The sequence below is a fragment of the Mustelus asterias genome, chromosome 24, assembly GCF_964213995.1.
Source record: "Mustelus asterias chromosome 24, sMusAst1.hap1.1, whole genome shotgun sequence".
NCBI classification, from domain to species: domain Eukaryota; kingdom Metazoa; phylum Chordata; class Chondrichthyes; order Carcharhiniformes; family Triakidae; genus Mustelus; species Mustelus asterias.
The window spans coordinates 36,171,580-36,191,144 of NC_135824.1; the positions used below are offsets into that span (position 1 = coordinate 36,171,580).

At 45.6% G+C, this 19,565-nt stretch overlaps 2 protein-coding genes across 3 annotated transcripts in view; both read right to left on the bottom strand.

The window, feature by feature from the left end:
• The window catches only part of cemip (cell migration inducing hyaluronidase 1), a 257,616-nt gene that overhangs the window by 220,124 nt on the left and 17,927 nt on the right, over positions 1-19,565 (bottom strand). The gene's annotated exons all lie outside the window — the stretch shown is intronic.
• Positions 1-19,565, bottom strand: part of LOC144511312 (cell surface hyaluronidase CEMIP2-like) — a 165,913-nt gene that overhangs the window by 70,308 nt on the left and 76,040 nt on the right. Inside the window, exons 9-15 of the mRNA XM_078241555.1 lie at positions 19,078-19,287; positions 17,979-18,184; positions 13,182-13,251; positions 9,170-9,298; positions 7,128-7,216; positions 1,908-2,039; positions 1,708-1,743 (exon numbers count right to left, since the gene is read on the bottom strand). Coding sequence (XP_078097681.1) covers positions 1,708-1,743; positions 1,908-2,039; positions 7,128-7,216; positions 9,170-9,298; positions 13,182-13,251; positions 17,979-18,184; positions 19,078-19,287 — 872 coding nt within the window. The remainder of the gene's footprint in view (positions 1-1,707; positions 1,744-1,907; positions 2,040-7,127; positions 7,217-9,169; positions 9,299-13,181; positions 13,252-17,978; positions 18,185-19,077; positions 19,288-19,565) is intronic.

Genomic DNA, 19,565 nt, shown 5'->3' on the forward strand with positions numbered 1-19,565 from the left:
GGAGCATTGTCAGAGGCTACAGAAGGATATAGATAGGCTGGAAATTTGGGCAAAGAAATGGCAGATGGAGTTCAATCCTGATAAATGCGAAGTGATGCATTTTGATAGAAATAATGTAGGGAGGAGCTTTACGATAAATGGCAGAACCATAAAGGGTGTAGATACGCAGAGGGACCTGGGTGTGCAAGTCCACAGATCCTTGAAGGTGACGTCACAGGTGGAGAAGGTGGTGAAGAAGGCATATGGCAAGCTTGCCTTTATAGGACGGGGCATAGAGTATAAAAGTTGGGGTCTGATGTTGCAGTTGTATAGAACGTTGGTTCGGCCGCATTTGGAATACTGCGTCCAGTTCTGGTCGCCACACTACCAGAAGGATGTGGAGGCTTTAGAGAGAGTACAGAGGAGGTTTACCAGGATGTTGCCTGGTATGGAGGGGCTTAGTTATGAGGAGAGATTGGGTAAACTGGGGTTGTTCTCCCTGGAAAGACGGAGGATGAGGGGAGACTTAATAGAGGTGTATAAAATTATGAAAGGCATAGATAGGGTGAACAGTGGGAAGCTTTTCCCCAGGTCGGTGGTGACGTTCACGAGGGGTCATAGGTTCAAGGTGAAGAGGGGGGAGGTTTAACACAGATATCAGAAGGACATATTTTATACCGAGGGTGATGGGGGCCTGGAATGCGCTGCCAGGCAAGGTGGTGGAGGCGGACACACTAGGAACGTTTAAGACTTATCTAGATAGCCATATGAACGGAGTGGGAATGGAGGGATACAAAAGAATGGTCTAGTTTGGACCAGGGAGCGGCACGGGCTTGGAGGGCCGAAGGGCCTGTTCCCGTGCTGTATTGTTCTTTGTTCTTAACCCCAAGTGTTGTCTTTTAACAAAGATGAGACCATGTCTAGATTCTCAGCTGGATAAGGCGACATGACACAGTGGTTAGCACTGCTGCCTCACAGCACCAGGCTTGGGCTATGTGGAGTCTGCACATTCTCCCAGTGTGTTGGGGTTTCTTCCAGTTGCTCCGGTTTCCTCCCACACGAAAGACGTGCTGGTTAGGTGCATTGACCATGCTAAATTCTCCCTCAGTATATCCGAACAGGCGTTGGAGTGTGGCAACTAGGGGATTTTCACAGTAACTTCATTGCAGTGTTAATGTAAGCCTCATATAAAAACTTTATTTGAAGAGCATGGTGGCCTCTTGACCGACATTCTTCCCCCAGTTAATACCACAGCAAAAAACTGACTATCTGCTGCTTCATCCAGGTGTAGTTTGAGGGGATTTTGTGTGTCGATCAAAACATGGAATGCAGTCATTGTGGTAGCAAAAGCAATTGAACAGGGTACCAGAGACAGAGAGAGAGGGAGACCTGTAAGCAAGCAAAAAGGGACCGCAGGAGATGGAGTTTGAAAGTATCATAGAAACTTAAATTGTAAATGTAAAATCCTGCCGACAGAAATCGTGATTTTATAATGGGATTGAATGACACCTGAGCAGCTTAGCGCAACTAACACCTGACCTCCAAACAAACTCACTGAAGAATACTCCTCGTCTGTGCAAAGCCACAGGAAATCAACTCATCATATCAAAATGTATTTGCTTCTCTGGGCCAATCTCTGTAAGGCAACATTTTGACATTGAAGATTTGAGAATCGATAATGATTGAGTAAGGAATAAAAGTGAATAATGAATGGGCAAATAAAGTTACCTTGCAAGAGTTAGACCGATCCCATTGTCAGAGAACCTGGAAAAGCAGAACAGAATGTGGTCACTTCCTTAAACTGCATGCAACAAATTATCTCCAGTAACTAGCAGTGAGTCATGTTCCTCAGTCGATCATAACCAGCAGGAAGATGCATTCGGCACTGCTGCATTGCCCAACACGTTAATTGCAAGAAGTACACATACCCAGAGTTGCGGAATATAATGTCTCCTCCTCTGGCCCAAGCTCCGTGGTCATTATTTTTGAAGGATATGAGGCCGTCAATAACAGCAGGAACCCGCGGCTTTCTTGGGTCAGCGTTCTGATGCGGGCGAAACCTATGTCAAAGATACAAAGCAGATGGTTGGTCCCGTCATAGTCGGACAAGAAATCCCGCCTTGGAAACAGATGCTCTTGTCATCAACAAAGGCCGGAACACAGGCCCTAAGCACTTAATCAACATCAGAAGCCAAAACTCAGCAGGAACAGAAGGCTACGACAGCTTTAAGCACGGGTGCCTCGTTATCAGTCGGACACAAGTCAGGAAAAAAAAAGCACAAAAGCAAATTAAACATTTTTTTAAAGTGCTGCCGGTCACAATCCCTTCATCAAATGAATGAAGCAAACATTTAGCATTCGGCTTCATCATTACAGAGGAAAATGGCCAGTGGAAATGGAGAAACTTTGAGGTGTTACAATATTTTTGCAGTGTTAAACGAGAAGGTTGAATCTTTTCCTATTGCTGCAAACTGCACATATTGACATGTCCTCTGGAAATCAATGTCATCTTCGAAACCAATAATGCAGCATTTTACACTCGCCAAATCAAATAATGGTAAGGATGAAGCAATGGTGGAATTCTCCCATGCATCCGTCGGTGGGTTCAATGGCAGATCTGGGGAAACCGCAGGATCTTCGGCTGGTGCCCGCCACGATGGGTCAGGAATCCGGCTGGAGGCCAATGTGGAACTGATTTGGATCCCACTAATGGAATGCAAATGAAGGCCCAACCGGAATCTGACCCCAAGCCCGATTCTCTGTGATGCCAGCAGGAAACAAACGGCAATCCAAAACACACCTGGACTGGCATGGCATGCAAAAGTTGGGACTTGCCTGAAGAAGGCCTGAGGTTGCCTCCAGAGTTCAGGATAGAGGTTGCCGGTGACCCTGGAACGCCACAGCAATGGGTGGGGGGAGCATCCATCAGGTGAGTCTTCCAGCTTCAGTGGCATTGAGAAAGTCAGAGTGTTCCCGGAGATTCATTCTTTTAGGTGTCCCCCTTTTCTCTTCAATGGTGGGTCAGTGACGAGGGATATCTTTTCAATATGGCACCCAAGTATGGTGGCAGGACACGCGCCATCAAGTCCACCCCATCACAGAAGATGGTGAAAATCCCCCAGGTGCATAACTAATTATGCCGGGGACAGAAGAGATAGCACAGTTTCCCATCAGTTTTTGCAGTGGGAAACACTCCGTCCCTTCCCCCACCACAGGACTTAGTCCCGGATGGGAGAGTTCCACTAACTGCAGAATTTGGGTGACTTTTTCTTACTTCAGCATTGGCTCTGATTCAGAGCAGCATTCTTACCCTGGAGTCAGATTGTGGCCTCATCTCCCACTCCAGCACATCAAATCATTGAGGACAGGAGGAGGCCATTCGACCAGGATGGCATGGTGGCACAGTGGTTAGCACTGCTGCCTCACAGCGCCAGGGACTTGGGTTCAATTCCGGTTTTGGGTCACTGTCTGTGTGGAGTTTGCACGTTCTCCCTGTGTTTCCTCCGGGTGCTCTGGTTTCCTCCCACAGTTCAAAGGCGTGCAGGTTAGGTGGATTGGCCTTGCTAGATCTCTGGATGTGGAGATGCCGGCGTTGGACTGGGGTAGGCACAGTAAGAAGTCTCACAACCCCAGGTTAAAGTCCAATAGGTTTTTTTGGAGTCACGAGCTTTCAGAGCGCTGCTCCTTCCTCAGGTGAGTGGAGAGTTGGGTTCACAAACACGGCATATATAGACAGAGACGCAATTGCAAGATAATGGTTGGAATGCGAGTCTTTACAGGTAATCAAGTCTTTCCAGATACAGACAATGCGAGTGGAGAGAGGGATAATCACAGGTTATGACTGGAGTTACAGGGATAAGGTCGGGAGAGGGCCTGCTCTGTCAGGGAGTCGGTACAGACTCGAAGGGCCGAATAGCCTCCTCTGCACTGTAGGGATTCTATGATTCTATGAATTTGATTTATTGTCACATGTATTGGTATACAGTGAAAAGTATTATTTCTTGTGTGTTATACAGACAAAGCATACCATTCAGAGAGAAGGAAAGGAGAGAGTGCAGACTGTAGTGTTACAGGGTATAGAGAAAGATTAACTTAACGTGAGGTAGGTCTATTCAGAAGTCTGATGGCAGCAGGGAAGAAGCTGTTCTTGTGTCGGTTGGTACGTGCTGGTTAGATGTATTAACCATGCTAAGTTCCCCCTCAGTGTACCTGAACAGGCGCCAGAGTGTGGTGACTAGGGGATTTTCACAGCAACTTCATTGCACTGTTAATGTAAGCCTACTTCTAACTAATAAATACATTTTTACTCTAATCACCTATATTTCTAAGATCAATTGCAACATTCTGACCAGCACTTCTACAATTTCTTCCTTTACTTTCCTCAATTACCAAGGAAGCATCTCACCTCAACACGACTTATCTACTGCCAGACCTCCTAGTATCTCTTCTAATCCAAATCCGGATCCCTGGCGCTGTGAGGCAGCAGTGCTAACCACTGTGCCACCTTCTCTTTAAAGGGGTCACATTTCCAATTACTTTCATCAGTAATGATAGTGCATTTGGTTCAACCAGAGCAAAAGATTGGGGGATGTAAAACACAGCAACAAAGCACAGGACCAAGCACCAAAAGCACGCTACACAAAAGGCTTAACAGAAAAAAAATGGACCAGTAGGATAAATTCACTGATCAATCACCCAGACGCTGTGTTTGAAGAAATGCCCTGATTATTCCTGTTGGAAATCTGTGAACTTACTCTGTGGATGACACTTTGGAAAATCTTGTTCTTCTTCCCAAATCCCTAACAATGGACAGTGTGAGCAGAGTTGAGGAGTTATGTAGATTGGAGAAGGTAGCTGTAATAACTCCACGGGAGCAAAGGTCCCATCACCAAGGTTTCTTTATTTGCAAGAGAATACTATACAACAGAGCTCTCACCCTCGGTTGCTTCCTGCTTCAGCAGGCAGAGAGACTGACATGCCTGCTTTAAATATGGAACATGAGGCTCCCAGATTGTATCGTCAATTAGGACTCATCAGGGAGTTCATACTTCAGCAGGCCAACCTCATTAGCCTGACCGAAGTCATCACAGGAGCAAAAACTAGATCTCGGTGAATTCAGTTTTTAGCAAAAGCCAATGATGGAATCTTCCATGAATGTTAACCATGGGGGAAGTGAACTGCAACCTCTTTTCTCGAAGGGAAGAGATCGCGAATGAGCATCAAAGCCTATCAGTAATGGCAACTTGTATAACTTCACTCAACTTATGCTCACATGGATTCTATTCGAATCTCATTTGTAATACATCAAGAAGGTGTTTAAGAACAAGGCCTCTGACAAGGATAGATCAGAACAGGAAGCTTTAATAGTCAGAATGGAATCCATTTCTAATTATTATCAAATGCACCCATCTTTATCCTCAGTTTATGGGCATATTTTCCTGGGAGCTCCTCTCACACAAGTTGGCAAGATGGCTAGGGTGTGATGCAGAATGATGCCAATGACATGGGTTCAACCTGCAGACTAGCTGTGGTAGATCAAGGAGGTCCACCTCTTTATCTTGCCTCATGCTTGATGTGAAGTGGCTCTTCAAGCCACATAACCACTTTGATTCTCTCTAACAGACAGACATATCTAGGTTCCCTTGTGAACAATGGCTAGTTACCTAGCTCTCACTCCATAATCAAGGGTTTCTCCTGCACTTCAGACGAAGTTACTGTGGCAGAGAAATTCTGGGCCTAAATATCCAAATGTTTTCAAACCTCCCACCCTACTTAACAAACATAAATGATCTTGGGCCATATTTTAAGCAGCACATCTAACCTTCAAAACTCCTAACATTGACTAAAAGTTTAGAATTTAGACAGCGGGTGAAAACAATAAGAAATAATTCTACTGGAAAATGTGTGATGAGTGTATGTATCAATCAAACATGCATTGAATCATTGTGTGGGTAATGCTGTCACGGTACCTGAAATCAAAGGGCAAAATGACACCGGTGATAACACTGGCTATTTGTCCTGCTTGCAAAGATATTGAGAGGCACAGACTGGCCTTCTGTATGGGTGAACCATGGGGCGGCATGGTGGCACAGCGGTTAACACCACAGCTCCAGGGACCCGGGTTCGACTCCCGGCTTGAGTCACTGTCTGTGTGGAGTTTGCACGTTCTCCCAGTGCCTGTGTGGGTTTCATAGAAATCATAGAAACCCTACAGTACAGAAAGAGGCCATTTGGCCCATCGAGTCTGCACCGACCACAATCCCACCCAGGCCCTACCCGCATATCCCTACATATTTTACCCACTAATCCCTCTAACCTACACATCTCAGGACACTAAGGGGCAATTTTAGCATGGCCAATCAACCTAACCCGCACATCTTTGGAATGTGGGAGGAAACCGGAGCACCTGGAGGAAACCCACGCAGACACAAGGAGAATGTGCAAACTCCACACAGACAGTGACCCAAGCCGGGAATCGAACCCAGGTCCCTGGAGCTGTGAAGCAGCAGTGCTAACCACTGTGCTACCGTGCTGCCCATTTCCTCCGGGTGCTCCGGTTTCCTCCCACAATCCAAAGATGTGAGGGTTAGGTGGATTGGCCATGCTAAATTGCCCCTTAGTGTCCCAGGATGCGTAGGTTAGAGAGATTAGCAGGGTAAATATGTGGGGTTATGGGGATAAGGCCTGGTGGGATTGTTGTCGATGCAGACTCGATGGGCCGAATGGCCTCGTTCTGCACTGACAAAATACTGCTGGCTTTGGTTCCAAGAACAGCTCTGAGCATCCTTCAACAAAAGATAAATTCCAAACACCAAGATTAAACATTTCAAACAAAACAATTGCCACCAGGAATTAATATACAGGAAAGAATTCTATCAATCCCACAGCTCGTGCAGCTATAGAAAGTCAGTCTCACATGAACAGGAAGTGAAGTACACAGGAAGTGAAGTACACAGCATGTGTACAACAAATCAAACCCAAATAGCTTGAACTGAACACAATTGAAGTAACATAGATCACTTTAACTGAACTCTTTGGCCCTGCGCTCATTATATAGTGACCCTAAACAGGGGAAAAAAATAATGGCACGACTTTTAGGTGAAATGAATAACAATTCATTTGAACATCAAGATAAGATTCCGGTATACCTTGCAAAGTCGACTTTGCAAAGAACCTCCCTGGGATCATCGGCATCAGACTTCGTTGTCTTCACTCCACTGCCAATAAAGAGTCCAGCCTGGGGAAAAGGGGAGCAGAAACCTATCAGAGGTTAGGAATCGATCAAAAACATCACAACAAAACCATTCTCTATGATCAATACTGGAGCCTGGCTCTCATTGCACAAGAAATCCACAAAAGATAGAACACACAACTCTGACATCTGATAGAAAACAGGATTTCGGATCAGACCTCCCACCCTCATGCGGAGTTGATGCATCATTGAAGTTGACAGGAGGTGAATTGGGTTGTAAGCGATTGAAACCTTCATTACATTCAAACTCCTCCAACTTTCTAAATCTGCAGCTTTGTCTCATCAACCAGACCCACTGAGGTTCTTTCACCTTAACGCACCTTTCCACTGCCTTCAACCAACTCCTTCATTCTCATTGCTTTCTTTGCAATTTCCCTGCCCACCTCCAGATGTGAAAAACTTCTGGATTTTATTTCTGTTAGAGTTCTTGTTCCGTCGGCATTTTTCATGTGTTCCGTATAATAATTTTCCCTTTCTCGTCTCTAATTTGCTTTACACTTTCCAATATTGACTTAAACATTCATTCATAATGATATTTTTCTTGCCCAATGTTACAGGGGAGGGTATTCAAAATGCAGATACAGGCAGCTAGGGACAAAAGGCAAGCAAGAACGAGCAGGCAGTCCTAAGAAAGTAAGAAGATTCATCCTTGCCCGCACTGTGGAGAGCCGAGCAGCTCTGCAGTTGGGCTCCAAGGCCATGTTAGGAGGGATTCTGTGCAAGAAAGAAAAGGCTCTCCCAATAATCAAAGGATATTGACGATAATGAGATGTTTATTGGGTCTATAATACAAGGAGATCCAGTTTATGATCAGGGGGCATTTCTAACAGGGCAGAATATTCTCAATCCCGCAGACACAGCAGTAGGCACCCATTAATGGCTAGTTAAGAGCTGAATGAGGGAGAAGGGGCGAACTCCACTGGGAACTGCCTGGCATTGGGGCGTATTCTCACTGACTGTCAGTGCCTTAATAGAATAGAATCGAATCCCTACAGTCCCATCGAGCCTGCACCGACAACAATCCAACCCAGGCCCTATCCCCGTAACCTCACCTATTTACCCTGCTAATCCCCCTGACACTAGGGGCAATTTAACATGGCCAATCAACCTAACCCGCACATCTTTGAACTGTGGGAGGAAACCGGAGCACCCGGAGGAAACCCTTGCAGACACGGGGAGAATGTGCAAACTCCACACAGACAGTGACCCGAGGCCAAAATTGAACCCGGGTCCTTGATGCTGTGAGGCAACAGTGCTAACCACTGTGCCAATCTGTGGAGGGGGTCAGTATCACAGCCAGAGGCTCCATACCCAATGACGAGGCCGCAGGTAGGGAAAGCTGTGCCTATGGCCCTGACAAAAAAAATCACCAGGACATTGAAAAAGACCATTTTTCAAACATGTTCTTTGAACATTTCTCTTTACAGACACAAAAATATAGAAAAATGGGGAAAGAAATGGTGTTTGGCTGACAGTGAAGCGTCAAGCGATTGGGTAATGAGTCTTCTTGCTTCCCAGTTTGTGTAGGAGGGCAGTGCACGACAGGGATAGATGGGTTGGCCAACTAATGGCTGGAGTGCAAGGTCAAGTCAAGTGATGATACAGGGGTACATTTAATCATAGAAATAGAATCCCTACAGTGCAGAAAGAGGCCATTCAGCCTATTGGGTCCACACCAACCACAATCCCACCCAGGCCCCATGCCTGTAACCCGCACATTTACCCTGCTAATCCCCCTGACACTAGGGGCAATTTAGTGTAACCAATCAACCTAACCTGCACATCTTTGGACTGTGGGAGGAAACCCATGCAGACACGGGGAGAACATGCAAACTCCACACAGACGATGACCTGAGGCTGGAATTGAACTCAGTTAATCGCAGTTGGAAACCCTAAATATAGACAATATTATTTTTTGTGATATGGGGGTTTACTCACCTTGAAATTGGAATGCACCCTGTTGTTATAAAATACCCCCAGGGGGGTAAATTCAGACTGACCCTCCGGGTACTGACCCACAGATTGTCCAGTCGGAGCTCGGTGGAAGATAAACCAAATTCCCACATCCTGGGGCGGGACGGAGAACAAGAAACATTAAAAATTGCCAGTGTATACATTGTTCAAAAATTAAATACTCACTGACCTAGCAAAATGTTGCTAACAGGGGATCTAGACTCTCGAGCACACAGTTGTAATATTCAGTTCCCGAACTGGCCTACCTCTTTTCAATGGTGTTGCTCAATATCCTGTGGGAGTGGAAGTTTAAATAGATTGTGGAGGTTAATTACAGATGACTGCAGGCTAGACTGGGCAAGGACAGCAGCTTTCCTTCCCTGAAGGCTATTGGTTGGGACTCTGCCAGCGCGACAGATTTTTGGATATTTTTCTAATGTCAGTCAATACATCATGTGAGTTTTGTAAATCAGTTTCACTGCTTGCCATGACGACACTCTTCAAGACCCTGTTTATGCAGGGTAAGAGTTCTCTTGCCATTTTAGGCTGGTGATCTTTTTATTTGGATGCTTTTTGACTGTCCTGTACCATTACCATTCGTAGTTAACTAATAAATCCCTCGAGTCAGTGTCATCCAACACAGCCCACTCCTGTCTGCCTGCTGGTGGGAGCTGTGTCGATTTGACAAAGTGTATATTTACTCGGAAATAAATTAATTCCCCCCCCTCCTTCAAAATAAAACATTCACTCAAAACTGTAAGGAACACTTTCGCCACTTGGCTGGTAAATTGATTGAGTGGCTAATTCACACCTCTGACTTTCAGTTTGGGGATTTCCATTGAAACTGCTGATGGGAGGGCAGGTTTCTCAGCGGACTGAGTACGGACCTGCTCTGTTGGAATATCCCCTAGGGAGAAATATCAAATGCAGAGTATGTAGCAAGACCACGGATTGGCAAACAGACCCTGCTATTCCAGTGACCCTCGCTGGCTTCAGAAACTCTGCAGGCTGACTGAGGAAGCGACAGGATGGGAACAGTTTGAAGCATTAGTGGGCAGCCTGTGGCCCGGGGCCACATGTTGCCCAGCAGGGTACTTAGTGCAGCCCACGAGACACTTTATTGACCATTACTCATGCACAGGGGAGGGTCGGTCGGGGGGGAGGGGGAGGGTCGGTCGAGGGGGAGAGGGTCGGTCGAGGGGAGAGGGTCGGTCGAGGGGAGAGGGTCAGTCGAGGAGGGGGAGGGTCGGTCGAGGGGGGGATTCACGCATAAAGCAAGGGCAAGTGAAGTGAGGTGTGTGAGAGAGCTGTGCGCTCTCTCTGTGCCCAATATTGACTTGTGTAAATATTTATTTTGTTTTTATCATTTGAAGTTGATAGTTCTATTCATGATTAAGTGTTTTCCGTTACTCCATACGAAATATCCGGCGTGTATTAAATGTATTTAATCTTATCCATTGAGTCACGGTTAGTGAACAAGCCCAATTCCAATCTTGTGGCCCACCGAGATGAAGGAGGGCCACTCATACGGACCACTCACTAGCTTCGGTTGCCCGTCACTGTATAATAGTTACACGCTGGGATTTTTAACTATTCAGCGTGCCAGGAGATTTGCTTTAAAAAAAAGGACTTGTGCTTTTAATGATCACCAGACATCTCAAAGCACATTACAGCCAGTGAAATACTCTTGAAGTGCGGTCCACATTGTAACATAGGGAATACGATGCCAATTTGCACCCAGCAAGCGCCCACAAACAGCATTGTGATCATGAGCAGAAATCTGCCTATTTGTGATGTTGATTGACAAATAAATATTGACCAGGACACTGAGAACTTCCTTCCTCTTCTCCAATAGTGTCCTGGGACCTTTCACACCTCAGAGCGCAGACAGAGCCTTTATCTAATATCTTAGAGAACCACAGAATCCCTACAGTCCAGAAAGAGGCCATTCAGCCCATCGAGTCTGCGCCACTCTGCAATTTTTTCACACAGAGGGTGGTGAGTGTCTGGAACGAGCTGCCAGAGGTAGTAGTAGAGGCGGGTACAATTTTGTCTTTTAAAAAGCATTTAGACAGTTACACGGGTAAGATGGGTAGAGAGGGATATGGGCCAAATGCAGGCAATTGGGATTAGCTTAGGGATTTTTTTTTAAAAAAGGGCGGCATGGACAAGTTGGGCCAAAGGGTCTGTTTCCATGCTGCAAACCTCTATGACACTCTCCAAAAGAGCATCCCACTCAGGCCATCACTTCCACCCTATCCCCATGCATTCACCATGGCTAATCCCCTAACCTACATATCTTTGGACACTAAGGGGCAATTTAGCATAGCCAATTAACCTAGCCCGCACATCTTTGGAGTGCGGGAGGAAAGCGGAGCACCCGCAGGAAACCCACACGGAGAGAACCTGCAAAATCCACACAGACAGTCACCCAAGAGCGGAATCGAACCCAGGTCCCTGGCGCTGTGAGGCAGCAGTGCTAACCACTGTGCCACCATCTGAAAGACCACACCACTAACTGGACAGTATTCGCTCTAGACACTGGAGTATCAGCTTAGATTTCTGTACGCCCCCCCACTTCCCCTCCTCAGACCAAATTGAAGGAGGTGCAAGTGAGACACTGCTTAAACTGAAAGGAGTGTCTGGGACCTTGAACAGTGAAGAGGGAGGAGGCAAAGGGACAGGTGTTGCATCTTCTGTGATTGAAAGGGAAGGTGCCATGGGAAGGGGTAAGAGCAGAGGTGCAGGAGATGGGTTGAATCTGGTTGAGGGCTCTGTCAGAGTGGGGGGGGGGGCAACTTCAGTTAAGGAAAAAGGCAGGCCTGTTTTGGAAGATAGCATCACTGGAACTGATGTGACAGAGGCGGAGAAACTGGGAGAATGGGATGGAGTCCTTACAGGAAATGGGGTTGAGGAGCTGTAGTCAGGGTAGTTGTGGGCATTAATGTCTATAGGTGGTCAGTCTATCACCAGAAATGGAAACAGAGAAGTCAAGGAAGGGAAGGGTGTTGGAGGTGGACCATGTGAAGGTGATTTGTCATCCTTACTTGGTCTAGCCTACATGTGACTCCAGACTCACAGCAATGTGGCTGACTCTTAACTGCCCTCTAAGATGGCAAGGCACTCAGTTCAAGGACAATTAGGGATGGGCAACAAATGTTGCCTTGCCAGTGACACCCATATTCCAAAGAATAAAGATAGAAAAGCATTTCATTGACTGTAAAGTATTTTGGGATGGATTAAAGTTGTGAAGAATGCTCTAGAAATACTAATTCTTCCTCTTTCTTTTCAATCAGCATTTCAAAGAGGATTGAAAGCTGCTCTCTCAACGTAGCTCAGTGATCTCTTGGAAATTCATTCCTGGGAGGATGTAGTATATCTGATCACCAGCTTAACTGGCCAAACTCTAGGCACAGAGCAGAGACTGAATCAAAACATCGAGAATCGACCTTGTCTTCGCAGCTCAGGAGCAAGAGAATTGTGCAGTACAATTGAGATTAGTTTGAGTTGGCACGCTTAGAAAGTATGGATGTTTTTAAATTTAGAGCTGGCAAGCCAATCCTGCCTATTCACATTCTCATCCGAGTAATGAATTTAGCTCATTGGCAGGGGCAGGATGGTGTGATTGCCAACCTTGGATGTTGCAAGGAGTTTTATTAAATTATGAAGCCTGCTAAGATTTACTATTCATGCAATTTTGTTTCTTTATAAACCAGCCCGTTTAATAATTGGGCTCATTTCACAAAAATGATCATCTGTCTGTCTATCAGAGATTATTTTAAAAGCTATTACTATCATTGCTATTACTTCCAGGTTATGGCATCATGGTTACATCCTGGGCCATAAAGGTCAACTCCTGGGTCATGGGATCCACTTGTGGGAGAGACCCAATGACTTGGATGAAAAGAGAGGGTATACAGAGCAAATTTGAAACACAAACCCAGTTCTTTTGACATTCAAAAGCTGATTGGAAAAAAATCAACAAAATAAACCTTACCTGAGCTCCTGCTGCTGCGTTGTTGATAAGATGATTGTTTGGATTGGAGATCCAGAAGGTTGTGACAGCCCTGCAAATTAACATTGCGTTTTAACAAGTGTGTAAGAGAGCAGATCTCTACTGAGCAATTAATCGACGGAACCCAGGCCTCTGCACATAATTCTCACCTATGTGCAGTGCTGCATCTTCCATTTACACGCAGGTTAGGTGGATAGGCCACGGTAAATTGTCCCTTAGAGGGACAATGATGTATAAGTTAGGTGGATTGGCCATGGTGGTTATGGTGATGAGGGATGTGGAGGGGGCATTGGGCTGGCTGGATAAGAACCTCCTTTGACGAGTCAGTGCAGACTTGATGGGACGAATGGCCTCCTTCTGCACTGTAGGGATTCTATGATTTTCTGGATTGATCAGCTTTGCTACACATGAAACACTCAGAAATTTAAGAGCTGCAACAAGGTGCTGCAAATGCCCTTTTTAGTGTTTGATACTGCTGGTACCCTAAGCCAGGTATTGCTGTCCTGGTGCCCCAGGTATCCACTGCATTGTTTATCCCCCAAAACCAGCAAAATGTACAAAACTGGAGATATTATTTGTTCCATATTAACATAAAATCAACAGATTTTCAATAAAAATGTTTGTTCTGAGACATAGAATCCCTATAGTACAAAAAGAGGCCATTCAGCCCATTGAGCTTGCACTGACAACAATCCCACCCAGGCCCTTTGTATTTACCCTGCTAGTCCCCCGACACTAAGGGGCAATTTAGCCTGGCCAATCAACCTAACCTTTGGACAATGTCTTCTCGATCTGGTATGAAATTTGTTAAATGGTGCAGTAATTATACACCAGGGACTATTTATTTCTGATACAATTCCAGATATTGTGCTGGTGTTAACTTCAGTCTCCTGCCTATGGGTCACAGGTCCAAGCAGCATGTGAGGACAAGACCGAAGCTGGGACTAGGGCAGTGTGCAGCCAATACTGCCGATCAGCTGAAAGGTTAAACCAATGCCATGCCTGTTTATTCTGGCTGCCATTCAAAGATCCAGTCATTGACTGCTTTGTTGAGTGGCTCTATATTGAGGTGAATTTTAACCTCCCCAAAAAGATGGGTTGGATTGGATGGGATCTAAAAAGGTTTTAAATCTTAAACCCAAGTCACCTCAAACCCAACCACTTCTGATTTTATCAGAGCAGGGACAAGCAACCAATTAGCAACCAGGAGCCGGATTGCTCATTTAAGTATGAGACTGTGCATCTCAAATTTGAGCTCTATTGTAAGTTCAACCCAGTTAAACGGGGTTCCTGGACAATACAGCACAGTAACAGGCCCTTCGGCCCTCCAACTTGGACTTGGAGATAGCTGGCAGCTAAAGAGAGGTGAGGAATTCTGCGTGGGTAAGTGACCTTCTACATTGCTTTTGGGAAAAGAGAACCCTTTGACCCTACAAACCATTCTAACCACCCCACCCCTGTGATTTCTACTCCAGCAGCTCGGATTTACCTCCCCCTGGGCTGCAGTCTCCCACACAACAGACAGCCGAGCCAGTCAATCTGGCTGGTTTCTGGACACAGATCCTGCTAAGACAAACCGGCTGTGCAGTTAAAACGAGAATTCCTTTCCACCCCAGTAAGTATCACAGCCACAGAATCTACACACTAGAAACAGGATTTTAAAGTTTATTTATTAGTGTCAAAGTAGGCTTACATTAACACCACAATGAAGTTACTGTTAAATTCCCCTCGTCGCCACATTCCGGCTGTTCGGGTTCACTGAGGGAGAATTTAGCATGGACAATGCACCTAACCAGCACGTCTTTCAGACTGTGGGAGGAAACCCACGCAGACACGAAGAGAACATGCAGACTCCACACAGACAGTGACCCGAGATTGGGTCCCTGGCGCTGTGAGGCAGCAGCGCTAACCACTGTGCCACCCTCAGCATGTTTCACCTCGATGTAGAGCCACTCAACAAAGCAGTCAATAACTGGGCCTTTTAATGGCAACCAGAATAAGCAGACATGGCATTGGCTTAACATTTCAGCTGATAGGAATACATCACAACTGGTCGATACTGACATTTGAACTCCATATAAACCTCATCCCACTCAAATTATCTCTTCCCCAATAAATTATCATTCTCTTCGCCCTCACAAATATTTAAGGGCCACAGTGTTTTTCTGTACTATGTGTTTGAGGTCACGTCCTTGTGATAAAATGCCAGCCTGCTCATGTCAGATTGCACTAAAACCATAGACATTAATGGTTATTTTTATTCAATTTTTTAAATGCTGTAATTAAATTAAAAGCCATATCAGCACCACACGTCACTTGTACAAATAAAAACTCTGGCCAAGATGTCCCGGCTTTTATATTTTACTCATTCATAGGATGAGGGCTTTGATGACAGGACCAGCATTTATTACCCATTCTCGTTGCTGAGCTGCCTTCTTGAACCACTGCAGTCCACGTGGTGTAGCTACACCCACAGTGCTGACAGGGAGGGAGTTACAGGATTTTGACCCAGTGACAGTGAAGGAACGGCGACATATTTCCAAATCAGGATGGTGAATGGCTTGGAGGGGAAGCTCCACGTGGTGGTGTTCCCATGTGTCTGCTGCTCTTGTCCTTCTAGATAGTAGAGATCATGGGATTGGAAGGTGCTATTGAAGGATTCCTGGTGAATTGCTGCACTGCATCTTGTAGATAGTATACACGGCTGTCACTGTGTGTTGGTGGTGGAGGGAGTGAATATTTAAAGGTGGTGGATGGGGTGCCAAGCGGGCTCTTTTGTCCTGGATGGTGTTGAGCTTCTAGTGTTGTTGGAGCTGCACCCATCCAGGCAAGTGGGGAGTATTCCATCACACTCCTGACTTGTGCCTTGTGATGGACCGGCTTTGGGCAATCAGGAGGTGAGTTAATCACTCCCAATCTCTGATCTGCTTTTGTATTCATAGTATTTATATGGCTGGCCTAGTTACGTTTCTGGTCAATGGTAACCTCCAGGATGTTAATGGTCAGGGATGCAGTGATGATAATGCCTTTGATCATAAAGGGGAGATAATTAGACTCTCCTTGGTGGAGATGTCATTATGAGTCTCCAGTTTATCAGCTGAATGTTGTCCCGGACAGTTTCATAATCTAACTAGTGGTGAATGGAACTGAACACAGAGTAACTCAGGAGGTGAAGATGGATTGTCCACTCAGCACTCCTGTCTGAAGATGGTTGAAAATCCTTCATCCTTGCCTTTTGCACTCACCAGCTGCATTCCATCATCATTGAGGATGAGGAAGAGGGGGTTGGGGGGGGGGAGGGGTAATTGTGGAGAATCCTGGCTCCTGTCAGTTTCATTTTGCCACCACCACTCATGGCTGGTTGCATCAGGACTGCAGAGCTTAGATCTGATCCTTTGGTTGTCCCCTGTCTTCCACTGTTTGGCATGGGGGATGTGTTGTAGCTTTATCAGGAACGGATTTAACTTTTAGATATCTCTGGCGCTGCTTCTGGAATGTTCTTCCTCACTCCCCATTGAACCAATGTTGGTCCCTTGGTTTGGTGGTAATGGTAGAGGAAGGACCAGGCTGAACCATCAGATGACAGATTGTGGTGGAATATAATTCTGCTGCTGTTGATGGTCCACAGTGCCTCATTTATGGCCAGTTTCCAGTTGCTAGATTTGTTGAGTCTATCACATTTATCACAGTGGTAACGGCACACAACTCGATGGAGGGCTTCCTCAATGCGAGGGTGGGACTTTGTCTGCACGAGGACTGTGCAGTGGTCACTCCACCGATACGGTTATGGGCAGATACATCTGCAATGGGTAGATTAGCGAGGATGAGATCAGGTAGATTTTTCATTCATGTTGCTTCTTGCACCACCTGCTGCAGGGACACTGGCACCAATCCCCTGGTATGTTACACTTCTTTTAATGCATTTCTCTCATTTCAGGTTCTTTAGCGTGCTCTGTCTGACATATAGGAATGAGCTCAAATATCAACTTTCACACTTAAAAGAGATTGCTGAATAGTGAGACATGTTGCTGAAGTTTTTCATTTGTTACTCATCAGGACAAATCCAAGAATGCCAAATTCCAAACAATCACAACAACTTATACTACAAGAGAAAAGGGTGCTGATTGGTTGGAAAGTTGGTACTAACTGGCTGAGGTATTGTTCTGGTAAAAAGTAACAGGAAACTATCAGCTCCCTGAGCTCCTGCGTAATTCACAAAGGGGTCAAGGCTTGAACTTTTGTTTGCCGAGAATGAGTCCCTGCGTGTGAATGTATATTGCTTCGAGCAAGTCTAAATGTTCCACGTTACAAGTTCAACTGACTGTGTTGCTTTTAGCACACTCAGGATTATTCAGAATGTGCTCCCAATCATCAAATCACATCCAACAGTAGATGTTTTGTTTTGGGTTTTGCAAGTGTCGGGTGACTGAGTATGGTCTGTACTCTGCCTATAAACAAACAGCTGAAGGAACTTGATGTTTGATTCGATCAGCCAATCGTTGGCACGTACGGCCTATGTACCTGGCATCGCACTGGCATTGAAATTCTACATAATTGATTGTTTCGTAGGCATAACTTTTTGAATGATTTAAAGAAGAGAAATGTGTTTAGTACATAATTTTCTTTATGTTCCAGTTGTTATGCTAATATCTCCATTTTACATTCAGGAATAATCTAAAGAGATTGGTAAGAAATATGAGCGAGACTTGACAATGGTCCTGCCTTTAGGCCCAAGCTCTGAGTTACGCTGACAGAGGAGTTTCCAACTTGTTAACTTACATGCAGTCGGTACTTGGTATGGGAATATAATTTCCGTAAACCTGATCACGGATTGAAATGCACATCATTTCATTGCGGTCTGAAGGGAGAATCGTGCCCGGTTTTGTGAGGAGCCCCAGGTTATGGTACAGGATGTTCCTCTGTTCCACACCATCCTCCAGGAAGAAGCAATGACCCAACGTGTCGTAGCCTATGGTGTCTTTGACCTGCAGGATAAGAAGATTCCACTGAGAAAGATAAGACAATGCAGGAAATACAAGAAGTTCAGGGCGTACTTGCACATCAACCTGAGCAAGGCAGCTGCAGGTCAGAGTGGGGTCAGGCAAGAAGGAAGTACTTTAACTGCTTTTTTGGAAGAGCCCTGAAAATGATTCAATATATTCACCAACAGAACCATCTCCCAAAAGGTATAATTTAAATGTTATGTGGGAAGAGGGAAATTCCTGCTCTTGAAAGTTCAAGTTAAGGTTGAGCTACAAATTGCCCATGCCCAATAGATCCCCTCAAGGCCCAATGGGATCCCCTCAAGGCCCAATAGATCCCCTCAAGGCCCAATGGGATCCCCTCAAGGCCCAATAGATCCCCTCAAGGCCCAATGGGATCCTCTCTAGACCCACTGCTTTACTGCCTTAAGGGTGGTTTTGGCAGAATCCCTCAAAACATGTAAAACATACTTAGATATGGGCTTGAAATGTTGAAACCTACAAAGTTAGTAGAAAAAGATTAGGCTGGATAATTTTCTTTTGGCTGGTTGACACAATGGCCTGGATTTTCATGGTGACAAGGAGATTTCAGAGTGTAACTAAAATGGCAGACCGACCCCAGGTGAAGACGTCTCGCCCTCATATCTGGCAGAAAGTATTTTTTCCAGGGTGTGGAAAAACCGGGGGTGACTTGAGACTCCCACATGTTAAAGAGCCAGAGAGAGGTGATAGGAGAATCAGTGTGAAATTGCATTAACCAACAGCCCACCTGAGCATCATGACAGGAGAATAGCGATCGCAATGCTATAACTCCGAGGGCTGATGTGTTAGTGTATTAGTCTGTCAGTCCGTTAAAGCTTCTGCAGAAGATGGGTACAATGTCCAGTCAGACTTACCAGGAGGCCATTCGTTCCATGTATAGCAACACATCTGGAGAAGCAGTGATGAATGGCTACATTGTCCACATAGGTTGGTGGATTGTATCCACCCTTCTGATCCACATCTCCAGCGAGGTGGAAGTGTACAGGGTAACTCCCGAGGATCTGCTGGCCCATGTTCGTCAACTCTACACCAGACAAGTGAACTGAAGCAAAGTTCCGCAGGATCTACTAAGGCAAGATTTAAGACTTAAATCAGGGTTCCCTTTGCATTAGAGATTTAGGTCAGAGAAACAAATGGTTAAACAGTCACATTGAGATGTTCAGGAGCAGGGGAAACAGCAAAATAAAATCAATAATTCAATTTCAAAACAGTGTCATGGGGGCTGCACTTTCCCTGGAGTGGAAACATTCCAGGAAGGAGGACTTCCACCAGCCCCTGAATCACCAATTCCACATTGACCCAATTTCCTGGAGTTCAGCTCACACACACGTTCCTGTTCTCA